The sequence below is a fragment of the Entelurus aequoreus genome, linkage group LG01 (assembly GCF_033978785.1).
Source record: "Entelurus aequoreus isolate RoL-2023_Sb linkage group LG01, RoL_Eaeq_v1.1, whole genome shotgun sequence".
NCBI classification, from domain to species: Eukaryota; Metazoa; Chordata; class Actinopteri; order Syngnathiformes; family Syngnathidae; genus Entelurus; species Entelurus aequoreus.
The window spans coordinates 39950769-39968947 of NC_084731.1; the positions used below are offsets into that span (position 1 = coordinate 39950769).

At 43.1% G+C, this 18179-nt stretch overlaps 1 protein-coding gene across 1 annotated transcript in view; it reads right to left on the minus strand.

Annotated features, from left to right (window-relative positions):
- LOC133652094 (phospholipid transfer protein-like) overlaps nt 1-14815 on the minus strand; it is a 16913-nt gene extending 2098 nt beyond the window's left edge. The window contains exons 1-5 of the mRNA XM_062050473.1: nt 14588-14815; nt 12300-12432; nt 12049-12148; nt 11852-11980; nt 11613-11768 (exon numbers count right to left, since the gene is read on the minus strand). Coding sequence (XP_061906457.1) covers nt 11613-11768; nt 11852-11980; nt 12049-12148; nt 12300-12411 — 497 coding nt within the window. The 5' untranslated portion in view covers nt 12412-12432; nt 14588-14815. The remainder of the gene's footprint in view (nt 1-11612; nt 11769-11851; nt 11981-12048; nt 12149-12299; nt 12433-14587) is intronic.
- Between the last annotated feature and the right edge of the window lie 3364 nt (nt 14816-18179).

Genomic DNA, 18179 nt, shown 5'->3' on the forward strand with positions numbered 1-18179 from the left:
CACAAATGTCTCAAAGGGCTGCACAAGCCACTACGACATCCTCGGCACTGATCCCACATCAGGGCAAGAAAAAACTCAACCCAATGAGAACAACGAGAAACCTTGGAAGGGACCGCAGATGTGGGGACCCAACCCCCCCTGGGTGACCGGTGCAATAGATGCCGAGTGGATACAGTTAATAATGTGATATTTCAGTCCATAGTGGGGTCAGAGGGGTTCCTCTTGCATGTAGACAGGTCGGGGCGCAGAGACGTCACCGACTGATGCATAGGGAGTGGTTACCCCGGGTCCTGACTTCATGTGCAAGTCCAGTCCATTGGGAGACTAGCAGGGGATCATCTTGAATGGAGACAAGTCAGCAGTGCAGAGACGTCACCAACTGATGCAAAGGGGAGTGGCCCATCCTGGGTCCCGACTTTGAACAGCTAGCGCATCATCCTTCGAGGCTGATCCGTGGTCATCTGATAACCTCTCCATGCAGGAGAGGGGGTCAGAGCAGAAAAGAGCAGATCAACTGGTCTAAAAGGGGTCTATTTAAAGGCCTACTGAAATAATTTTTTAAAATTTAAACGGGGATAGCAGATCCATTCTATGTGTCATACTTGATCATTTGGCGATATTGCCATATTTTTGATGAAAGGATTTAGTAGAAAACAACGACGATAAAGGTCGCAACTTTTGGTCGCTGATAAAAAAAGCCTTGCCCATACTGGAAGTAGTGTGACTTCACCGGAGGACTCCTCACATTTTACCATTGTTTACAATGCAGCGAGAGAGATTCGGACCGAGGAAGCGACGATTACCCCATTAATTTGAGCGAGGATGAAAGATTTGTGGATGAGGAAAGTGAGAGTGAAGGACTAGAGAGGCAGTGCAGGACGTATCTTTTTTCGCTCTGACCGTAACTTAGGTACAAGGGTTCATTGGATTCCACACTTTCTCCTTTTTCTATTGTGGATCACGGATTTGTATTTTAAACCACCTCGGATACTATATCCTCTTGAAAATGAGAGTCGAGAACGCGAAATGGACATTCACAGTGACTTTTATCTCCACGACAATACATCGGCGAAGCTCTTTAGCTACTGAGCTAACGTGATAGCATCGGGCTCAAATGCAGATAGAAACAAAATAAATAAATCCCTGACTGGAAGGATAGACAGAAGATCAACAATACTATTAAACCATGTACATGTAACTACACGGTTAATAATTCCCAGCCTGGCAAAGCTTAACAATGCTGTTGCTAATGACGCCATTGAAGCTAACTTAGCAACGGGACCTCACAGAGCTATGATAAAAACATTAGCGCTCCACCTACGCCAGCCCTCATCTGCTCATCAACACCCGTGCTCACCTGCGTTCTAGCGATCGACGGAAGGACGAAGGACTTCACCCGATCATCCGTGCGATTGGCGCCTAGCGTCGGCTAGCGCGTCTGCTATCCAAGTAAGTCCTCCTGGTTGTGTTGCTACAGCCAGCCGCTAATACACTGATCCCACCTACAACTTTCTTCTTTGCAGTCTTCATTGTTCATTAAACAAATTGCAAAAGATTCACCAACACAGATGTCCAGAATACTGTGGAATTTTGAGATGAAAACAGAGCTTTTTTGTATTGGATTCAATGGGGTACCAATACTTACGGTTCAACGAGTGACGTCACGCGCATACGTCATCATATATAGACGTTTTCAACCGGAAGTTTAGCGGGAAATTTAAAATTGCACTTTATAAGTTAACCCGGCCGTACTGGCATGTGTTGCAATGTTAATATTTCATCATTGATATATAAACTATCAGACTGCGTGGTCGGTAGTAGTGGGTTTCAGTAGGCCTTTAAAGGCTAGAGTATACAAATACATTTTAAGATGGGACTGAAATGCTTTTACTGTAGCATCTCTAACTGTTACCGGTAGGGCATTGCGGAGTACTCGAGCCCGAATAGAAAACGCTCTAAAGCCTGCAGACTTTTTTGGGGCTCTGGTAATCACCAATAACATTTGGTACAATACAATCAGCAAGATAGGATGGAGCTAGACCTTTTAGTATTTTATACGTAGGTAGTAAAACCTTAAAGTCACATCTTAAGTGTACAGGAAGCCAGTGCAGGTGAGCCAGTATAGGCGTAATATGATCAAACTTTCTTGCTCTTGTCAAAAGTCTTGCAGCAGTATTTTGTACCAACTGTAATTTTTTAATGCTAGATGTAGGGAGACCCAAAAGTAATACGTTACAGCAATCGAATGCATGAATAATGATTTCAGTGCGGTGGTGGACAAAGTGGGAAAGATTTTAGCGATATTACAGAGATGAAAGAAGGCTGTTTTAGTAACACTCTTAATGTGTGACTCAAATGAAAGAGTTGGGTCGAATATAATACAAAATTATTTACCGAGTCGCTTTGTGTAATTGTTTGGTTGTCAAATAGGAAGGTGGTAATATTAAATAAGTGCTGGTGTCTAGCAGGACCGATAATCAGCATTTCCCTTTTCTTAGCGTTAAGATGCAAAAAGTTGCTGGACATCTATTGTTTAATTTCATTTAGACACGCCTCCACGTGACTACAATCTGCCTTGTTGGTCAGTTTTAGGGGCATCTAGACTTGGGTGTCATCAGCATAACAGTGAAGGCTAACACCGTATTTTCGTACGATGTCACCAACCGGCAGCGTGTAGATGCTGAAGAGTGCAGGGCCAGGACCCGAACCCTGTGGAACTCCGCATGTTACCTTAACATACTCCAGGGTCACAATGTTATGGGAGACGCACTGCATCCTGTCAGTAAGATAGGAGTTAAACAAAGAAAAGGCTAAGTCTGACATACTGTTGGAAGCATATCCATATTTAAGTGTTACTTCTTTCTAAAAACTCCTATAGTCATATTTACATCAGCTAATGTCTCGTGTGGTACAAAGTGCTTGGATTCGAGTGTCCTTGGTTAGAGTCAGAGCGCTGTCTTTGTTGAGACTGCCATTACATTCCTTAGATAAGGTGCACAGCTAGACTGGGGAAACAGCAGGTGGGGGGGACAGGAGAAGGAGGAAGTAGACAGGAGTTCCGGGGTTTTGGTAGACCGATCTGGACCGGGCTAGGGAACGCTTGGGTGCTGGGTTGGTCTCAGGTTTGTCCTCTAAGCTTTGAGAATAAACTACAAAATACCAACTATTGCCTGGAGATTGAATATAAACATCAGCGTATTGCCATAAAAAGAATCTGGGAGAGACCAGCAATTTGAATTCCCCATTGGAGGAATGCTGGTCGACGCAACAATTTGGGGGCTTCGTCCGAGATGGCACGCTGTTGATTGATGACTTCTTGCAATCTTCTGGACAGACTCAATTGGCCAATTCAAGGTAAGCAGAACCTTTCTTTTTAGATAAAATCTGCGTTAGGAGTCTGTCCTGAAGTCTGTAAGTCAACACTGTTTTTTAATCCCAGGCACAGATTGGTGATTTTGATAGATTGATTGCATTTTTGCCGAGCCTGCCATTGCATTAAAATTGTAAATAAGTGGTCAACTCAGGCCATTGTGTCTCGATTACCGTGACGGGCAGTTTCATTGACGAGTGAACTAATAGTTGGGTGTAGCTTACCCTGGGAATTTGGTCGTCCCTTAATGAGTACGGGTTGCAAGATCCCAGTGACGATAATAGGGCACTGAAACGTACGGAAAAGGCTGGAGGCCATTTGTAAAAGGTACAATAAAGACTCCCGGGTTGGAAGATCCCAGTGCGATAAGGGCACTAGAATTAAGAAAATATAGACACATGGCCTTGGAGTGTGAAAAACAGAAATGTGATGGCAGCGGGGGAGGAATGTGATTAATCATTACTGTGTAATGATCAATTGAATGGACGGTTGTCGACAATGGAACTAGCAGGTAGAGAAAAAGAAAAAAGGACAACGTTCCTTGAAAGGGTTAAGAGGGAGTTTACAATACTCGAAAAGTCGTGAACTCAAACGTCTGGTAAAATAAAATAAAAAATAAATAAAGTAACTGGAAGTTTTATGGTAAAGTGAAACGCAGAGAGTGTGCTGCTGAGTGTGAGTGTGTGTGAGCGGGAGTGCTTACGCGTGCTCGTGTGTGTGTGTGCTGCTGAGTGTGTGGGTGTGTGTGTGCGGGAGTGCTTACGCGTGCTCGTGTGTGTGTGTGCTGCTGGGTGTGTGTGTGTGTGTGTGTGTGTGTGTGTGTGTGTGTGTGTGTGTGTGTGTGTGTGTGTGTGTGCGTGTGCGTGCTGGTGAAAATGGAACACTCAGGGAGAGAATTTAAGAGTTTGGCGTATGATAAAAGTAAACGGGGATTACGTGGAAAAACGAAATGCAGCAAAAGAAACGATGATTAATGACAGAATGAACTGATTGGTTTTTTGTCTGCCGCGCATGCGCAAGACAATTCAAACGACCCGCCCAGACTTTGACTAAGTCACTGCCCCCTACTCCAGTGACAAGAGAAGGAGGTATTAACACGCCCCCTCTAAGATTAATTCTGCCTCCGAAAATTAACCCCTTGTACACGTCTGACCATTTTCTCCGGCAGACATTTTTGACACATGACATTAACACTTTGGACATACTACAATATAAGTTTCTTGCCGATGCATACATGCAAGCCATTGTTGACCTTGCTTTCCCACCTGTACCTCCGGGAGGGAACCTTTGGCCAAACACTTTGGACAAAGTTAACCCTGATATACAAGGTGCCAAAAACAATATATGGCAGGACATTTTATTTATCCCATGCAAAATAGGGCTAATGACAGAGCAACAAGGAAACGACTACTTAATTACAGATCGCTGAAGATAAAAGGTTAAAAGAACCAAAAGGTCAAAGATCAGCTAGGGTATATTCAGCAGTGGGTGACCTTGCTTTTGAGTTCCAACAGGTGGAGGAACGGTTGGACTCGGGTGGTGGACAACACGATGCTTCAAAGCCGGTCTGGGGTAGACACTGTTTCGGCTGTGACCAGCCGGGTCACTGGAGTCGTGACAGTCCGAACATTTCCGAACAGGAAAGGTTCCGTCGTGCCAACAAACGAACATGAAGGCGTGTAAGAGGACGCCCACATCAGGAGCCGCAGCAGGAAGTACCGACAGGACCCCTGCTGGACATGAGTGTCAACGGACAATTTTATCAGCCACCCATTCGATTCTGAATGCAGAGGTACCAAAAAAACTGTGTGCTTCCTCTTTAAAGGTCGAAGGCTTCGCTGGGCTCACAAGAAGGTTACCTGTCACCAAACCACTTCCGGTTCAGATTGCTAGACCTCCTTTACAGACTGTACCCTGACATTCAAATCGCAAAGAAGGAACATTCCTGGTGTTACCTGACGGCTGAACCACCCAGCTGCGACACCACTACCAAGACTACTCCATGAGCTCATACCACAGCCTGAAACAACAGGAATGGCTGACATCCAACTGCTCTAACGGTGAAAACCCTGACTGGCTGAGATGCTTCCGTGTGTTCTGCCACCCAAGTCGCCATATGTTATGATTATTTATATATGTTGGAACTCAAGGTGTGGCTGCTCATGTTGACCTATCTTTGCAACAGCTAGCATGGTATAAGATGGACACAATAGTGTCCCACATTGTTCCCTTGCTCTCTGTCTCGCCTACAAAACCAAAGAACTTAGGTCCAATGATAAGACACGACGTAGCTGCCAAACATTACACCGACACCCAAATACCACATTTTCAAAAGATTAGGTTTAGCCCATAGTGATGTTAAACACATTACTATGGGCTGCACTTTAGACACCTGTAGGCTACGAGGAGCTAGCAGCTACACAACAGCTGAGCTAAAACGACACATTACACATTTAAGCATATCAAATAATTATAGTTGCTCATTACATACACATAGTCGTCAAGACAGAAGTCTGATAGAAAGTATTCAGTAACAAACGTGTCTGCATCATTCAACTTTCTACAACATGAGCTTGACTTAATGAATTATTGGGGCCACCAGGTGTGGTAAAATTTCAAAATACTATTGCTAAAGAATTCGCCACAAAGGTAGTATTTTTCTAGTATTGGTGACAATATAAATATAAGCATATTTGTTACTTTCACCATATTGAATAAGTTACATAAAAGCTAGGGTTTAGTTGAGTTTGAGTTAATTGTGATATTGCTAAGGGGTCCCCTACCCTAACAACACCCCCCAGTAGACCATAGAGGCTAAAGAGACAATCATTGACCTCAAACATAACCTATCCTCCGCTACTTGACTATTAGCTGACCTTTTTCTTAGATCTTTCTGAAAGTGATAGTATGACTAACACAGTCCTTTTTTCAGAAACAGAAGGGGGTGAGTGAGGGTGGATACAGACTCCTTGGAACAAAATCGACAATCATCCGACTCTGACACATTCCATAGTTTTAACATTTTTACCGTGGATAAGAAGTTAGAACTAATTTTAATTTGAAAATAACGATTTTACACATCGATAGTAGTTTAATAGATCAAATTTAGAATATGGAGGAGGTGAGGGTGAACCATGTATAGTCTTTGATTTCACTGATATGATCAATACGGTACAGGGGAAAAGGTACGTACTGACTTGTGTTGACAATCACAGTGGTTGGCCGGAAGCAACAACAACCTCAAAAGAGGATGCAATATCAGTAATTAAATGACTTGTGAATGACCTAGTACCCCGACATGGTTTCCCCAAAAAGATTAGGTCAGACAACGGCAACCATTAAAAAAAAACAACTCACTTAGCCTTGGTCGAAAAGGCTTTCGGACTAGAACACAGGTTTGGGGTACCATCCTGAGTCCCAAGGTAAGGTTGAAAGGATGGACCAGAACATTAAAAACTAATTGGCTAAAATCTGTGCACAGACCAAATTTAATTGAATTGACATGTTGCAATTAGTGTTAATGATCATTCGAAGGTCCGTGAATAAAACTGTTTTACCGCCCTTTGAGTTTTTCACCCTATGAGCTGCATACAGGTCAGCCATTCACAGGACCAGCAGCCCCCCATGGAAGGAGAACTCAGCGTAAAACCAAAATGGTATTTTACACAAAAAATTGCAGAATTTGTGTGCCAGTTCTTCTGTACAGATTCCCTTCCGCCCGCTGAGAGGGTCAAGATCAAGGTCATCAAACGCAAGTGGACGGAGCCCAGGTGGACTGGTCCCTTCTAGGTCGTAGAACGGACGTCCCACGCCCTTCGACTGGCTGGTGGAGGGGACACCTGGTACCACCTCTCCCTCTGCACTACGGCTGAAGAACCTGACAGATAACCAGCGGATGTCATTGCTGACATCGCCACATCATCTTCCCCACAGCCCAGGAGACGAAAGAGATTTTCTACCTACATTACTCTTTTCAACTTCTATATTGTATATCCTTGTGTGAGACCAATCCAGTATGCTAAATGTTTCTTAGTTTTTCTTGCTTGTTTTCAGCATAACTGTATGGGTCGTTACATTAAGTGAAAAGTTTGATTTTATCCCCGTTTTGTTACCTAAATTACTCTGATATTGATAGACGAAAGGCAGGATGTTACACTTGGTAGTGTTACCTGACGGACTGGTGTTTGGGCGTGTTCTATTGTCTTTGTGTCTCAGTTCATCCTTCCTGACGACAGTGACTGACAAGTATCTAAGAACATACAGCGGACTTTAAATAGACTGGGTCAAAGGGGATAGCAAGACTTATTTTTGACCTGTGCAGTGTGATTAATTACGGGGGACACAATAGCTATTACCGTGGTAATAACCTCTATATTTGTTACGACCCAACTCTGAACCGTTGGTGTCGGATGCAGACAACATACTCTGGTAAGTTGTGCCCATCGTCCCTTTTATGTTGTTTTGGGGCTTGACCTGACTGATACAGACGCTAAAGGAATTATTAAAATTAATGTCCTTGAGAGGGCGTTAACTACCTCTACACCCTCTGTAGCACCTAAAGTACCACCCCACCTCGGTGGTGTTTCAAAGGCTCACATCCGTGCGTGCTAATGACATCACCACCGAAGGCCTGGTAACTTTGACCTTTGACTTTAGGAGCGGGTGCAGACAACCTGTGGCTCAGGTGGATACCAAAACCTGGGTGACTGTGTTGCTTCTTCCGCCGGACGTCCTTTTTCCCACACTTACCCCGCCCCTTTTAAGTTGACTGACATGTGTAAATAAATAAATGATAAATGGGTTGTACTTGTATAGCGCTTTTCTACCTTCAAGGTACTCAAAGCGCTTTGACAGTATTTCCACATTTACCCATTCACACACACTGATGGCGGGAGCTGCCATGCAAGGCGCTAACCAGCAGCCATCAGAGGCAAAGGGTGAAGTGTCTTGCCCAAGGACACAACGGACGTGACTAGGAAGGTAGAAGGTGGGAATTGAACCCCAGTAACCAGCAACACTCCGATTGCTGGCACAGCCACTCTACCAACTTCGCCACGCCGTCCCTACCCTTCTGTTGACAATGCCACCCGACTTCTTCCCTTTGTGGCCCAAAAGCTGAATTACACGCGTTTTCAAATTACAGGACCCTCTTCGTCCCCCAACAAATTGGGTGACATCAACCGTTACTGGTGCACCACACTGATAGATGGCTCTAGGATAGGCCCTTAGGTACGAGCTGACTTATTCTGGTGTTGTGGGAAGCACAGATTGTACATTAGAATCCCGACGTCAGCCGTTGGGCTTTGTGCTATGGTTAGACTGGTGACCCCACTCACCAAATTAACACCCCTTGGAACTCCTGTTTCAGCGGCCTCTCTAACTCCCCGCCGCCGTTGAGACTAACCAACCTGACTCGTGACGCCGTTGAGGGACTTGCTGAACAACTTGCCCCGACCTCCCTCAGGGCCGTTCTTATCCGCATAGCCCTTGACCGCATCCTAGCCAAGGAAGAAGGAGTGTATGCAATGTTTGGTGACCAATGCTGTACCTTCATTCCTAACAACACTACCCCCGATGGCTCAGTTCAGAGGGCCTTAAAGGGCCTCCAGGCCCGGTCTAGGGACACATTAGGCAGGTGGACTGACCTAATTAAGTCTGTCTTGGTCTCCATTCGGAGTTTTTTTGGCCATCATAGCCTCATGCGGTTGCTTTATCGCCCCTTGGGCTAAGTGTCACTAAAGGGGGTCTAGCAAAGTGGTAACTTTAAGACTTTCGAGAATTGTTGGTTTACTTCCCTGACCATGACGACATTGACGTGGACTCCTTCCATCTATCTCCCATGTAAATAAGCTGTTGTTTTATTGCTAGCTTGCTTAAAGAAAAAAAACAGCACTTACTTTAATGTGGGGCGTGCTTTATAAGTTTTGTACAAGTAATAAAGATCTTATTAGAAGATCTTAAAGGGGGACTTGTTGGAAGCATATCCATATTTAAGTGTTACTTCTTTCTAAAAACTCCTATAGTCATATTTACATCAGCTAATGTCTCGTGTGGTACAAAGTGCTTGGATTCGAGTGTCCTTGGTTAGAGTCAGAGCGCTGTCTTTGTTTAGACTGCCATTACATTCCCAAGATAAGGTGCACAGCTAGACTGGGGAAACAGCAGGTGGTGGGGACAGGAGAAGGAGGAAGTAGACAGGAGTTCCGGGGTTTTGGTAGACCGATCTGGACCGGGCTAGGGAACGCTTGGGTGCTGGGTTGGTCTCAGGTTTGTCCTCTAAGCTTTGAGAATAAACTACAAAATACCAACTATTGCCTGGAGATTGAATATAAACATCAGCGTATTGCCATAAAAAGAATCTGGGAGAGACCAGCAATTTGAATTCCCCATTGGAGGAATGCTGGTCGACGCAACAATACGTGTTTTGATATGTTCTAATAAAATGTTATGATCGACGGTATCGAAAGCAGCGCTAAGATCAAGTAGAAGCAACACGGATGATGCATCAGCATCCATAGTTAGCAATAGGTCATTAGTAATTTTGGCGAGGGCAGTCTCCGTAGAGCGATTTGCCCTGCAACCGGACTGAAAGGGTTCACAGAGATTGTTAGATGCTAATTGTCCATTTAGCTGCTGCGCAACAATTTTTTAGAAAATTTTCGAGATTAAGGGAAGGTGGGACAGTTTACCATGAGGTCAGGATTAAGGTTAGGTCTTTTGAGCAGAGAATGAATAACCTCTTTTTTTAAAGCTTGGGGAAAAGTGCCAGAGGAAAGTGATAAGTTAATAATATTTAGCACTGATGGTCCTAATATTACAAACAGCTCCTTGATAAGCTTCCCAGGAAGTGAGTCAAGTAAACATGTTGTTTGTTTTGTCCCATTTACAAGTCACAGGAGTTCCTCTAATATGAAATCTTCAAAAAGAGAAGAGACTGTTTTGGGGGGCAATATCCAGCGTACAGACATTCGTATCTGTGTTTATAGAACCCGGTTGGAGCTGGCACGCGTTATCTTTATTCTCTTTTCTAATGAGTTCAATTTTCTTATTAAAGAAATTCATTAAGTCATCAGCCGAGTGGGTGGAGCTACTGGGGGGAGTCCCTTGTTGGGTTAGCGATGCTACTGTACTATACAAATATTTACGATCGTTTTTATTGAGGCGGATGAGATTGAAATAGTAATTTGTTTTAGCTAAGGTAAGCGTGTGTTTATAAGTTATTAAACAATTACTCCATGCTTGATGGAAAACCTCAAGTTTATTTGCTTGTCATTTGCGTTCCAGCTTTCTACATGATAGTTTAAGAGCTCTGGTTTCTTCTGTAAACCAGGGGGTACGCCTTTTAGGGGCCTTTTTTTAATGCTTTAGCGGTGCTATACCATTAATGGCGTTGCGCAGGGCATCGTTAAAGTTGTTAGTGAGGTTATCAATAGAGCCCACATAATTTTGGAATGGTGCCATTACCGAAGGCAGTAGGCCAGCAAGAGTTGTAGTTGGACAGCAATGATGTTGCAGCTGCTAAAGCAGTGGTTATTAGTAGCTTGTTGAAAATGAGTCAGAACTTCAAATTGTATAAGGTAATGATCGGACATTACTTTAGTGTACGGGAGTACCATAACTTTGGATGTGGTGACACCCCGGACAAGGACTAGGTCTATCGTATTACCGTTGCGATGCGCGGATTCATTTATTATTTGTGTAAGACCACAACTATCAATTATAGTCTGGAGCGCCACGCACGGAGGGTCTGACGGCGTATTCATATGGATATTAAAATCCCACATTATAATTATATTATCTGCGTGTATCACTAGATTAGCGACATACTCTGAAAATTCACTGATAAAGTCAGAATAAGTCCTAGGGTTCAATAGATATCAGCCAGATGGAGAGGTAGGGGTAAGGTTAAGGCTTTCATCGGATATTAGTGCGACCCCTCCACCCCTTTTAAGGGAACGGGCAACATGTGCACTCATAAATTTAAAAGGAGTTGCTTCGTTAAGTGGGAAAAGTTAATCTGGTTTTAGCCAGGTTTCGCTGAGACCAATGACGTTAAGATTGTTGTCTCTAATGACCTCATTACCTAATAACGTTTTGGGTGGGAGACAATGATCTGATGTTTAAAAAGCCCATATTATACGTAGTGGGCTGTTTTAAGAATTTTTTTTAATGGTATTCGTAGTACTGATGTTAACGTTTCGTTAGTTAATGTCATCCATGATGATAATGGCGATGATGTTACCCAAGCGTGCCGCTGAATTTTGCCCTCATCTTATTGATTTTGGCTTCGCAGGTGATGTTGCTGATCTGCAGTCGGCCATCTTGGTCTCGTACCAGCTTGAGCGCCGTGTTGATGTTGACGTCGTCAGCGGAAGCGTTGATGTATCCTGTGTCGTAACTATGACAACAACACCAACATGTCGTCAGTGGTGACGCCCTTCGCCAACTGAGGTTCTAAACAGGTTCTGCGTGGGAACTGACAAGAACCAGTAGAGCAGCTGCCTGTGGAAGCTCAGCGTGATGGACGAGTTCTGGACATCAAAAAGCAGGCCCACCTCGGGCAGGAAGCTGAGATCAGCGTTGTTCAGGTTCAGCTCCGATACTTTCACACTGGAGGAGACACAACACGTTGAAGACGCCACCCGGACAATTTCTGAAGTGTGAGCTACAGTCTGTACTCAGTGATGTTGTAATGGAAGCGTCCCTCGGTGCCCGTCATCTCTGGCATGGTGATGGTACTCAGCTCCTCCTCCACAAACTTCTGAGTCTCAAATTTCACTGGAAAAACAAACATGACTCATTGTTAGTCACGGCAGGTGGACCATGTGACATCTATGCATGCTAGTTTAGCACCAGGGACAGTGCCATCTTTTGATGGACACGCTCTGCGCCCAATGATGGCTGTAGCGGTCGGATTCCCTGAGCTTACGCATGTTCAGTCCTTTGTCTGTGATGCGGATTTTGCAACCGGACGGTTCTGTGGCTGCCATGATGGAGGACGCCAAGAGGAGGAAGAGACGGGACAACAGGGAAGAAGTCATCCTGGTCCAAAAAGCCCGAGCCTGAGAGACACAAGCAGAAGACAGTGACAACACAGCATGGCGTCCAAAGGAATTGAACATTTGAACCACTGACATTTACTGATGTTTACTGAAAAATGCATGTGGTTGTGTTTTTTTTTTTTCAAAGCCAAAATGTTCTCAGAGGTGTCAGCTGTTGTCGTTCCGGGGTCAAACATCTTTTGTGTGTCCAAATGTTTCTTGTTTGGCTTCAGTTTGAACAACAGTAGCCTCACTTTCACAATCCCGCCTTCTCCTGTTGCTGCCCCAATTCTTCTTGTTAGTGCAGTGCCTCCCCCTCCTGTTGCTGCCCCGCCCCCTGCTTTTATTGCCCCGCCTCCTCCTGTTACTGCCCGCCCTCTTCTATTTACATCCCCACCTCCCCTTCCCTATGCTCCTCTTGACTTTCTTTGCCTTAAATTAAGTCACTTTTGTCACTTTTTTCTCTTGAATTCCTTTTTCTGTATGCAGCAACAAAATCACAAACAAATAAGACAAAGGCATGTTTGTGGTCTAAAGGAATCGTAGCGTTAAGTAGTTCTAAAGTTTGATGATTAACACAACGAACACACACACAGACACACACACAGACACACACACACACACACACACACACACACACACACACACACACACACACACACACACACACACACACACACACACACACACACACACACACACACACACACGTAATCATCCTGTAATCTGTCTTAATGACAGCTCAGTGGACCACATGTGGACATCTGGCTAACCGCTAAGTGCTAACCCCCGATGAAAAAGCTTTGCTTCAAAGAGACAACTTTCGGCTTCCGCCCATCGACCTTTAACCTCTGCAGCCTCCGCAAAGTCTCTCTTTTGAGAGGACAGGTTTAAATGTCCAACCCGAGTCATGATATTAGTATTACGGAGTTTGCTCTTATCCAGAAATAACAGCTTCATGTTGATGCTTCACTAGCTTGTAAAGAAAAAATAGCAAGTGTCGTTGTCACGGTAACCTCGCTGCATAAAATTGCCTGGGAACCCCATGTTAGCATCACTCACACAACTTCATACATGACGAACTCAACCAGCTTGTAAGTGACTCTTTACGCCTCTTATTTTGTATATTCCAGAGAACCAGCGTCCTCGACTGTCAACATCTGATTTTGGTCTATTTATTTTGTCAGAGTTACAGGTGACGCTCTGTGGTTTTTAAGGACCTTCTGCAAAAATAGTGGGTCAAAGATCCTCTCGATGACGGCACGCTAGTGTTTTTTCAGAATCTGCTGCAAAAGTGTTTTTTTACTGAACGTAGCAGTTGAATAGCCCAAATGATCAACGAGAGAGGACCTAAAATGGAACCTTGAGGAACACCACTAGTATAACTAAAGACATTGAACCAATGCCTACTGACTGCATCTGAAGTAAACAAGCTACAGCAATACCTTGGTTACATAGATCACATTTTGAGAAAAGGTAACTACCAAAAAGGAGAGGGCTTAAAGGGGCGCCTAAAGGAACGCCTCAGTTATGTAAATCCTAAATTTGGACCCCATTGCTAGCAAGGTTGAATGTCATTGCAAGGATCTGCCTATGTGTTTACAGTGGTCCAAGTTCCTCCACACAACAGGAACACTGTACTTGTTTTTTAGGACTTTGTTGAAAAAATCTTGAACCTAATTCGAGGGCCAGTATGTTGTCATTACCGGTACGGATTTGGTCCCCGGGCCGCCTGTTGAATATATGTGCTTTAGAGCTTTCACATATTTTATGTTTGCATCACTAGCTAGTTTAACTGACACAAGAGTTTAAATCACAACATTGATTAAAACAACTTTAACTTTTTTTTAACTTTCCGTCCAAGCAAATACCCAACCCTCAGTGGTCACTATGTGCGTGCGTGTGAGTGTGTGTGTATGTGTGTGTGTGTGTGTGTGTGTGTGTGTGTGTGTGTGTGTGTGTGTGTGTGTGTGTGTGTGTGAGAGAGAACAGCCAATAAATAAATAAATAAAACAACATATAAGAAAAACGTTGGAGACAAACTCACCTGTCCATCATGTCTGTGTGTTTGTGTCCAGTCTGAACAGTGTGTGTGTGTGTGTGTGTGTGTGCGTGTGTGTGTTTCTGTTTAAGAGGTCAACTTGGAATGTGTCAAAGTGAAAATAAAGAAACTCACTGGTCAGCAGCCGGAGAGAAGACGCACAAAGTTGAGTTGGTTCTGTGGTTGATGTGTTCTTCTCTTCCTCTCAGCAGACTTTTTATCCCCTGGGACTAACTCCTCCCCCCAGCTCCCCTGCGGTGAGGGACACTGTGGTGTAATGTGTGTGTGTGTGTGTGTGTCTTTTTAAAGGACTTTATTTTTGAAGAACACATTAATTAGATGTTTTTTAGTGTCTCCCAGAGGCTTTGTTTTCATTTTCTGGTCGGCGGCTCTGTAAGGTCAATGGTGGGTTGTCTCTGAGAAGACCAAAGCTTTCCGAGAATTATTGCTGTTTAAACGAGTGTGGGTGTGTGGGTGTGGGTGTGTGTGTGTGTGTGTGTGTGTGTTACAGCTGTTTGCCCTCACACTGAATCCTAACACAAACACAGATGAGTCGGGGCGGGCGAATCAATACAGATATCAGTACTGTATCACCAAGGGTGTTATCTGCATCAGATCTACTGGCATGATGAGATGGATATTTCTCAGGTTTTTTTTAAATGTTTATTTTCCCAAACTGCCTGTTTGGGTTTTTTTTTTGTTCTTCATAATGTTATAGATAAAAACTCAACTCAAGGGAACAAACAGTTTTTGCTTTTGTTTAGTTATTTTGCACTATTGACTTTATTTTGCTGGAGCACTTGTATGTCATAAAGGGAAATAAGGAAACATTTCCATATTTTGTTGTATTGTTTGACCTGCATTGTTGTATTGTTGAATTGGCCACAAATAAGTTTGTTGATAACAATATGTCTTGTTTGTCTGAAATATTTGTCTGATAATAATCATGAATTATGAATAAACACAATTATTCAATGAGCTTGAAAAGTTTTGGTATCTTTATTTGCAATACCATTGTTGTGCCAAAAAGTGATTCCCTCCACGGGATCACGCACCACTTGTTAAAGCTGCACTGCTGGGACTTCATCTCCGCAACTGATTACTACTTGTAAGACAAACACTTATATTTGTGATGGTTATTGTAACAATATGTGTTTGAAATTATATAAGTCTTTGTTGTGTCCAAAAATTGAAGAGTTTGCCATTTCTATGGAATATATGAGCTTGTAAAGGACTGTTATTGATCTGATATTGATGTGCTAAAACATGTTTATTGTTTATTAGCCACATGCAATAGTAACTGTTCTTTGTTCATGCACATAATAAATATTAATAGTGTTTTGTTGTATTCCTTAAATCAATTATACATATATAACAATACATATTCTTGGGTGCCAAAAAGTGATTTAAAGGAGCCACATGTAGGATTCTGGCCAGAAATGGTACTGCAATCATGGTCAAAACTCAGTAGTCCCCTACCCCTCTCCCTGACTGAGGTTGCCAGATACGCAGCCAAATCCAGCCGGATCGACGGGGCTACTCCAAGGAACTTCAAATGGCAAGCGAAGAGGACTGACATATGGCTATTGTCATCACTATCAGAAAACAAAGACTAAAACGAACTACAACCAATACTAGCAATGGTTATACTGGTGAAAACAAGTAGAGCATGCTTAGCAGCCTAATGTACGCCCAAAACTAAAGAGACATTTTACCAAGGTATGCCTGAAGGCTACTGTTTCAAACGTTCCAGATTACCATATAACTTGGTAAATATATTGCACAATATGCAAACATGAATGAGGAATCATTTTATCATGTTTGGCTGTCTCCATACGTTTCACATTGCCATTACAGCTGTGCTGATGTTGGAACCCATTTCCTCAGCGTACCAGCTGACGCTACCCATATCCACATAGGTTTTATTTGTCGAAAATATATTTTGCCCTGTCAGTTGGATGACACATCCACATACAGGCTAACGGACATATATTTCCCCCGTTAGCCTATATGTCGATGTGTCATTGACCGGGCTAGCATGCTAAACATTTGTTGCACCAACATACTAGCTTTCTTAGACAAGATCATAGACTGTATTGGACAATATAGTTTACATACAAAGTGTCCATTTCCATTTATTACAAGTTATAAGAAAACGTAAATGCCTTAGTTAACTATCAAGGAGGAAATTAGCAAGTTTGGCTTCAGATGAAAAAATCTTATTCGCCTTCAATCGTCTCTATTTTCCAAAGGCATCCCCGATACAAATCCTTGTTTTGTTCCTGGCTTGGTCATCAATAAGTTGAGAATTGTAATGACGCCTTTTAGATTCACTAAGGTCTGATATGTTTAGTAACTTTACCAGTGGCAGTAGCTCGACGAAGATGGCGGTGCGTAAATGGCAACCTGGATGTGACACACTCACGGACTTTCTAATTGGTTAAAACGGTAGAGGGCGGGACATCAAAATTAATACAAAAGCAAGATTTCGGGGCTGTAAATCTAATTTTGAAATGAGCATATCCCAGCTGAACTACTGTTATCAGTTATAAAGGTATTCGAAAAGAGCATGAGTGTGAATGTTGTCTGTCTATCTGTGTTGGCCCTGCGATGAGGTGGCGACTTGTCCAGGGTGTACCCCGCCTTCCGCCCAAATGCAGCTGAGATAGGCTCCAGCACCCCCCGTTACCCCGAAAGGGACAAGCGGTAGAAATAGGATGGATGGAAGATTTATTAATAACTTTTGATATATCAGGGCCATTAAATGATGACCTGACATGAAATTCTTACATATGGCTCCTTTAAAGTAATATTTGTATATTGACACATTTCAACTGTGCATAAATTACTAGAATACTCTTAGGATAGTTACATACAATGTTCCCTGATGTGAGCAACATCAGATGTGCACACTGTGGCTACACCAGCAGCACACCTGTCCCAAACCTGACCAAATAACAAGTTCCATCTCCATCCATCCATCCATTTTCTACCGCTTGTCCCTTTCGGGGTCGCGGGGGGTGCTGGAGCCTATCTCAGCTGCATTCGGGCGGAAGGTGGCGTACACCCTGGACAAGTCGCCACCTCATCGCAGGGCCAACACAGATAGACAGACAACATTCTCTTATTATTATAATCAAATGACAGCAGTCATTTCCGTGAGGTTATTTTCTAATATAAGTGTTTAGGCCCACTTACAATGACAATAACAAAAAATATTGTTTTTCATGAACTGTGTACTTGTATTGTTTGTCTGGGTGGAGGTCCTGCTTTGGAAATAATTTGTACCCCTTTCAGACATTGCATTTAGTTCCCATTAAAACATTCACATGTTGCACAATGAGATGTAAGCAGGGGATCATGTGTACATTCCTGCAACTTCCTGTTTGTAAAAAATATATATTATTTTATTAGTATTTATTTAATATACTAACGCATTTCATGATTAATGTTTATAAATTAAGATTCCTAAGAAATGACACTAAAATAAGCACACATTTGATTGGTAAATCATAGTGTAACGACCTAGAATGACAGTTTATGTGTGATGTTGGAGTTGTCCGACTTTTTGTGTGGCTGTAAACGCATCACTGGCTAAGTGCCATTTGTGCATGTGTTGGCGCAAGTGAGAAAGAGCGAGTGGCTGCTGTTGATATAACAAAGTGGCTTTTGGTCTGGTTGGTACTGCAGAAAATGACCACTTTTGCTAGATATCATTTTTTTTAAA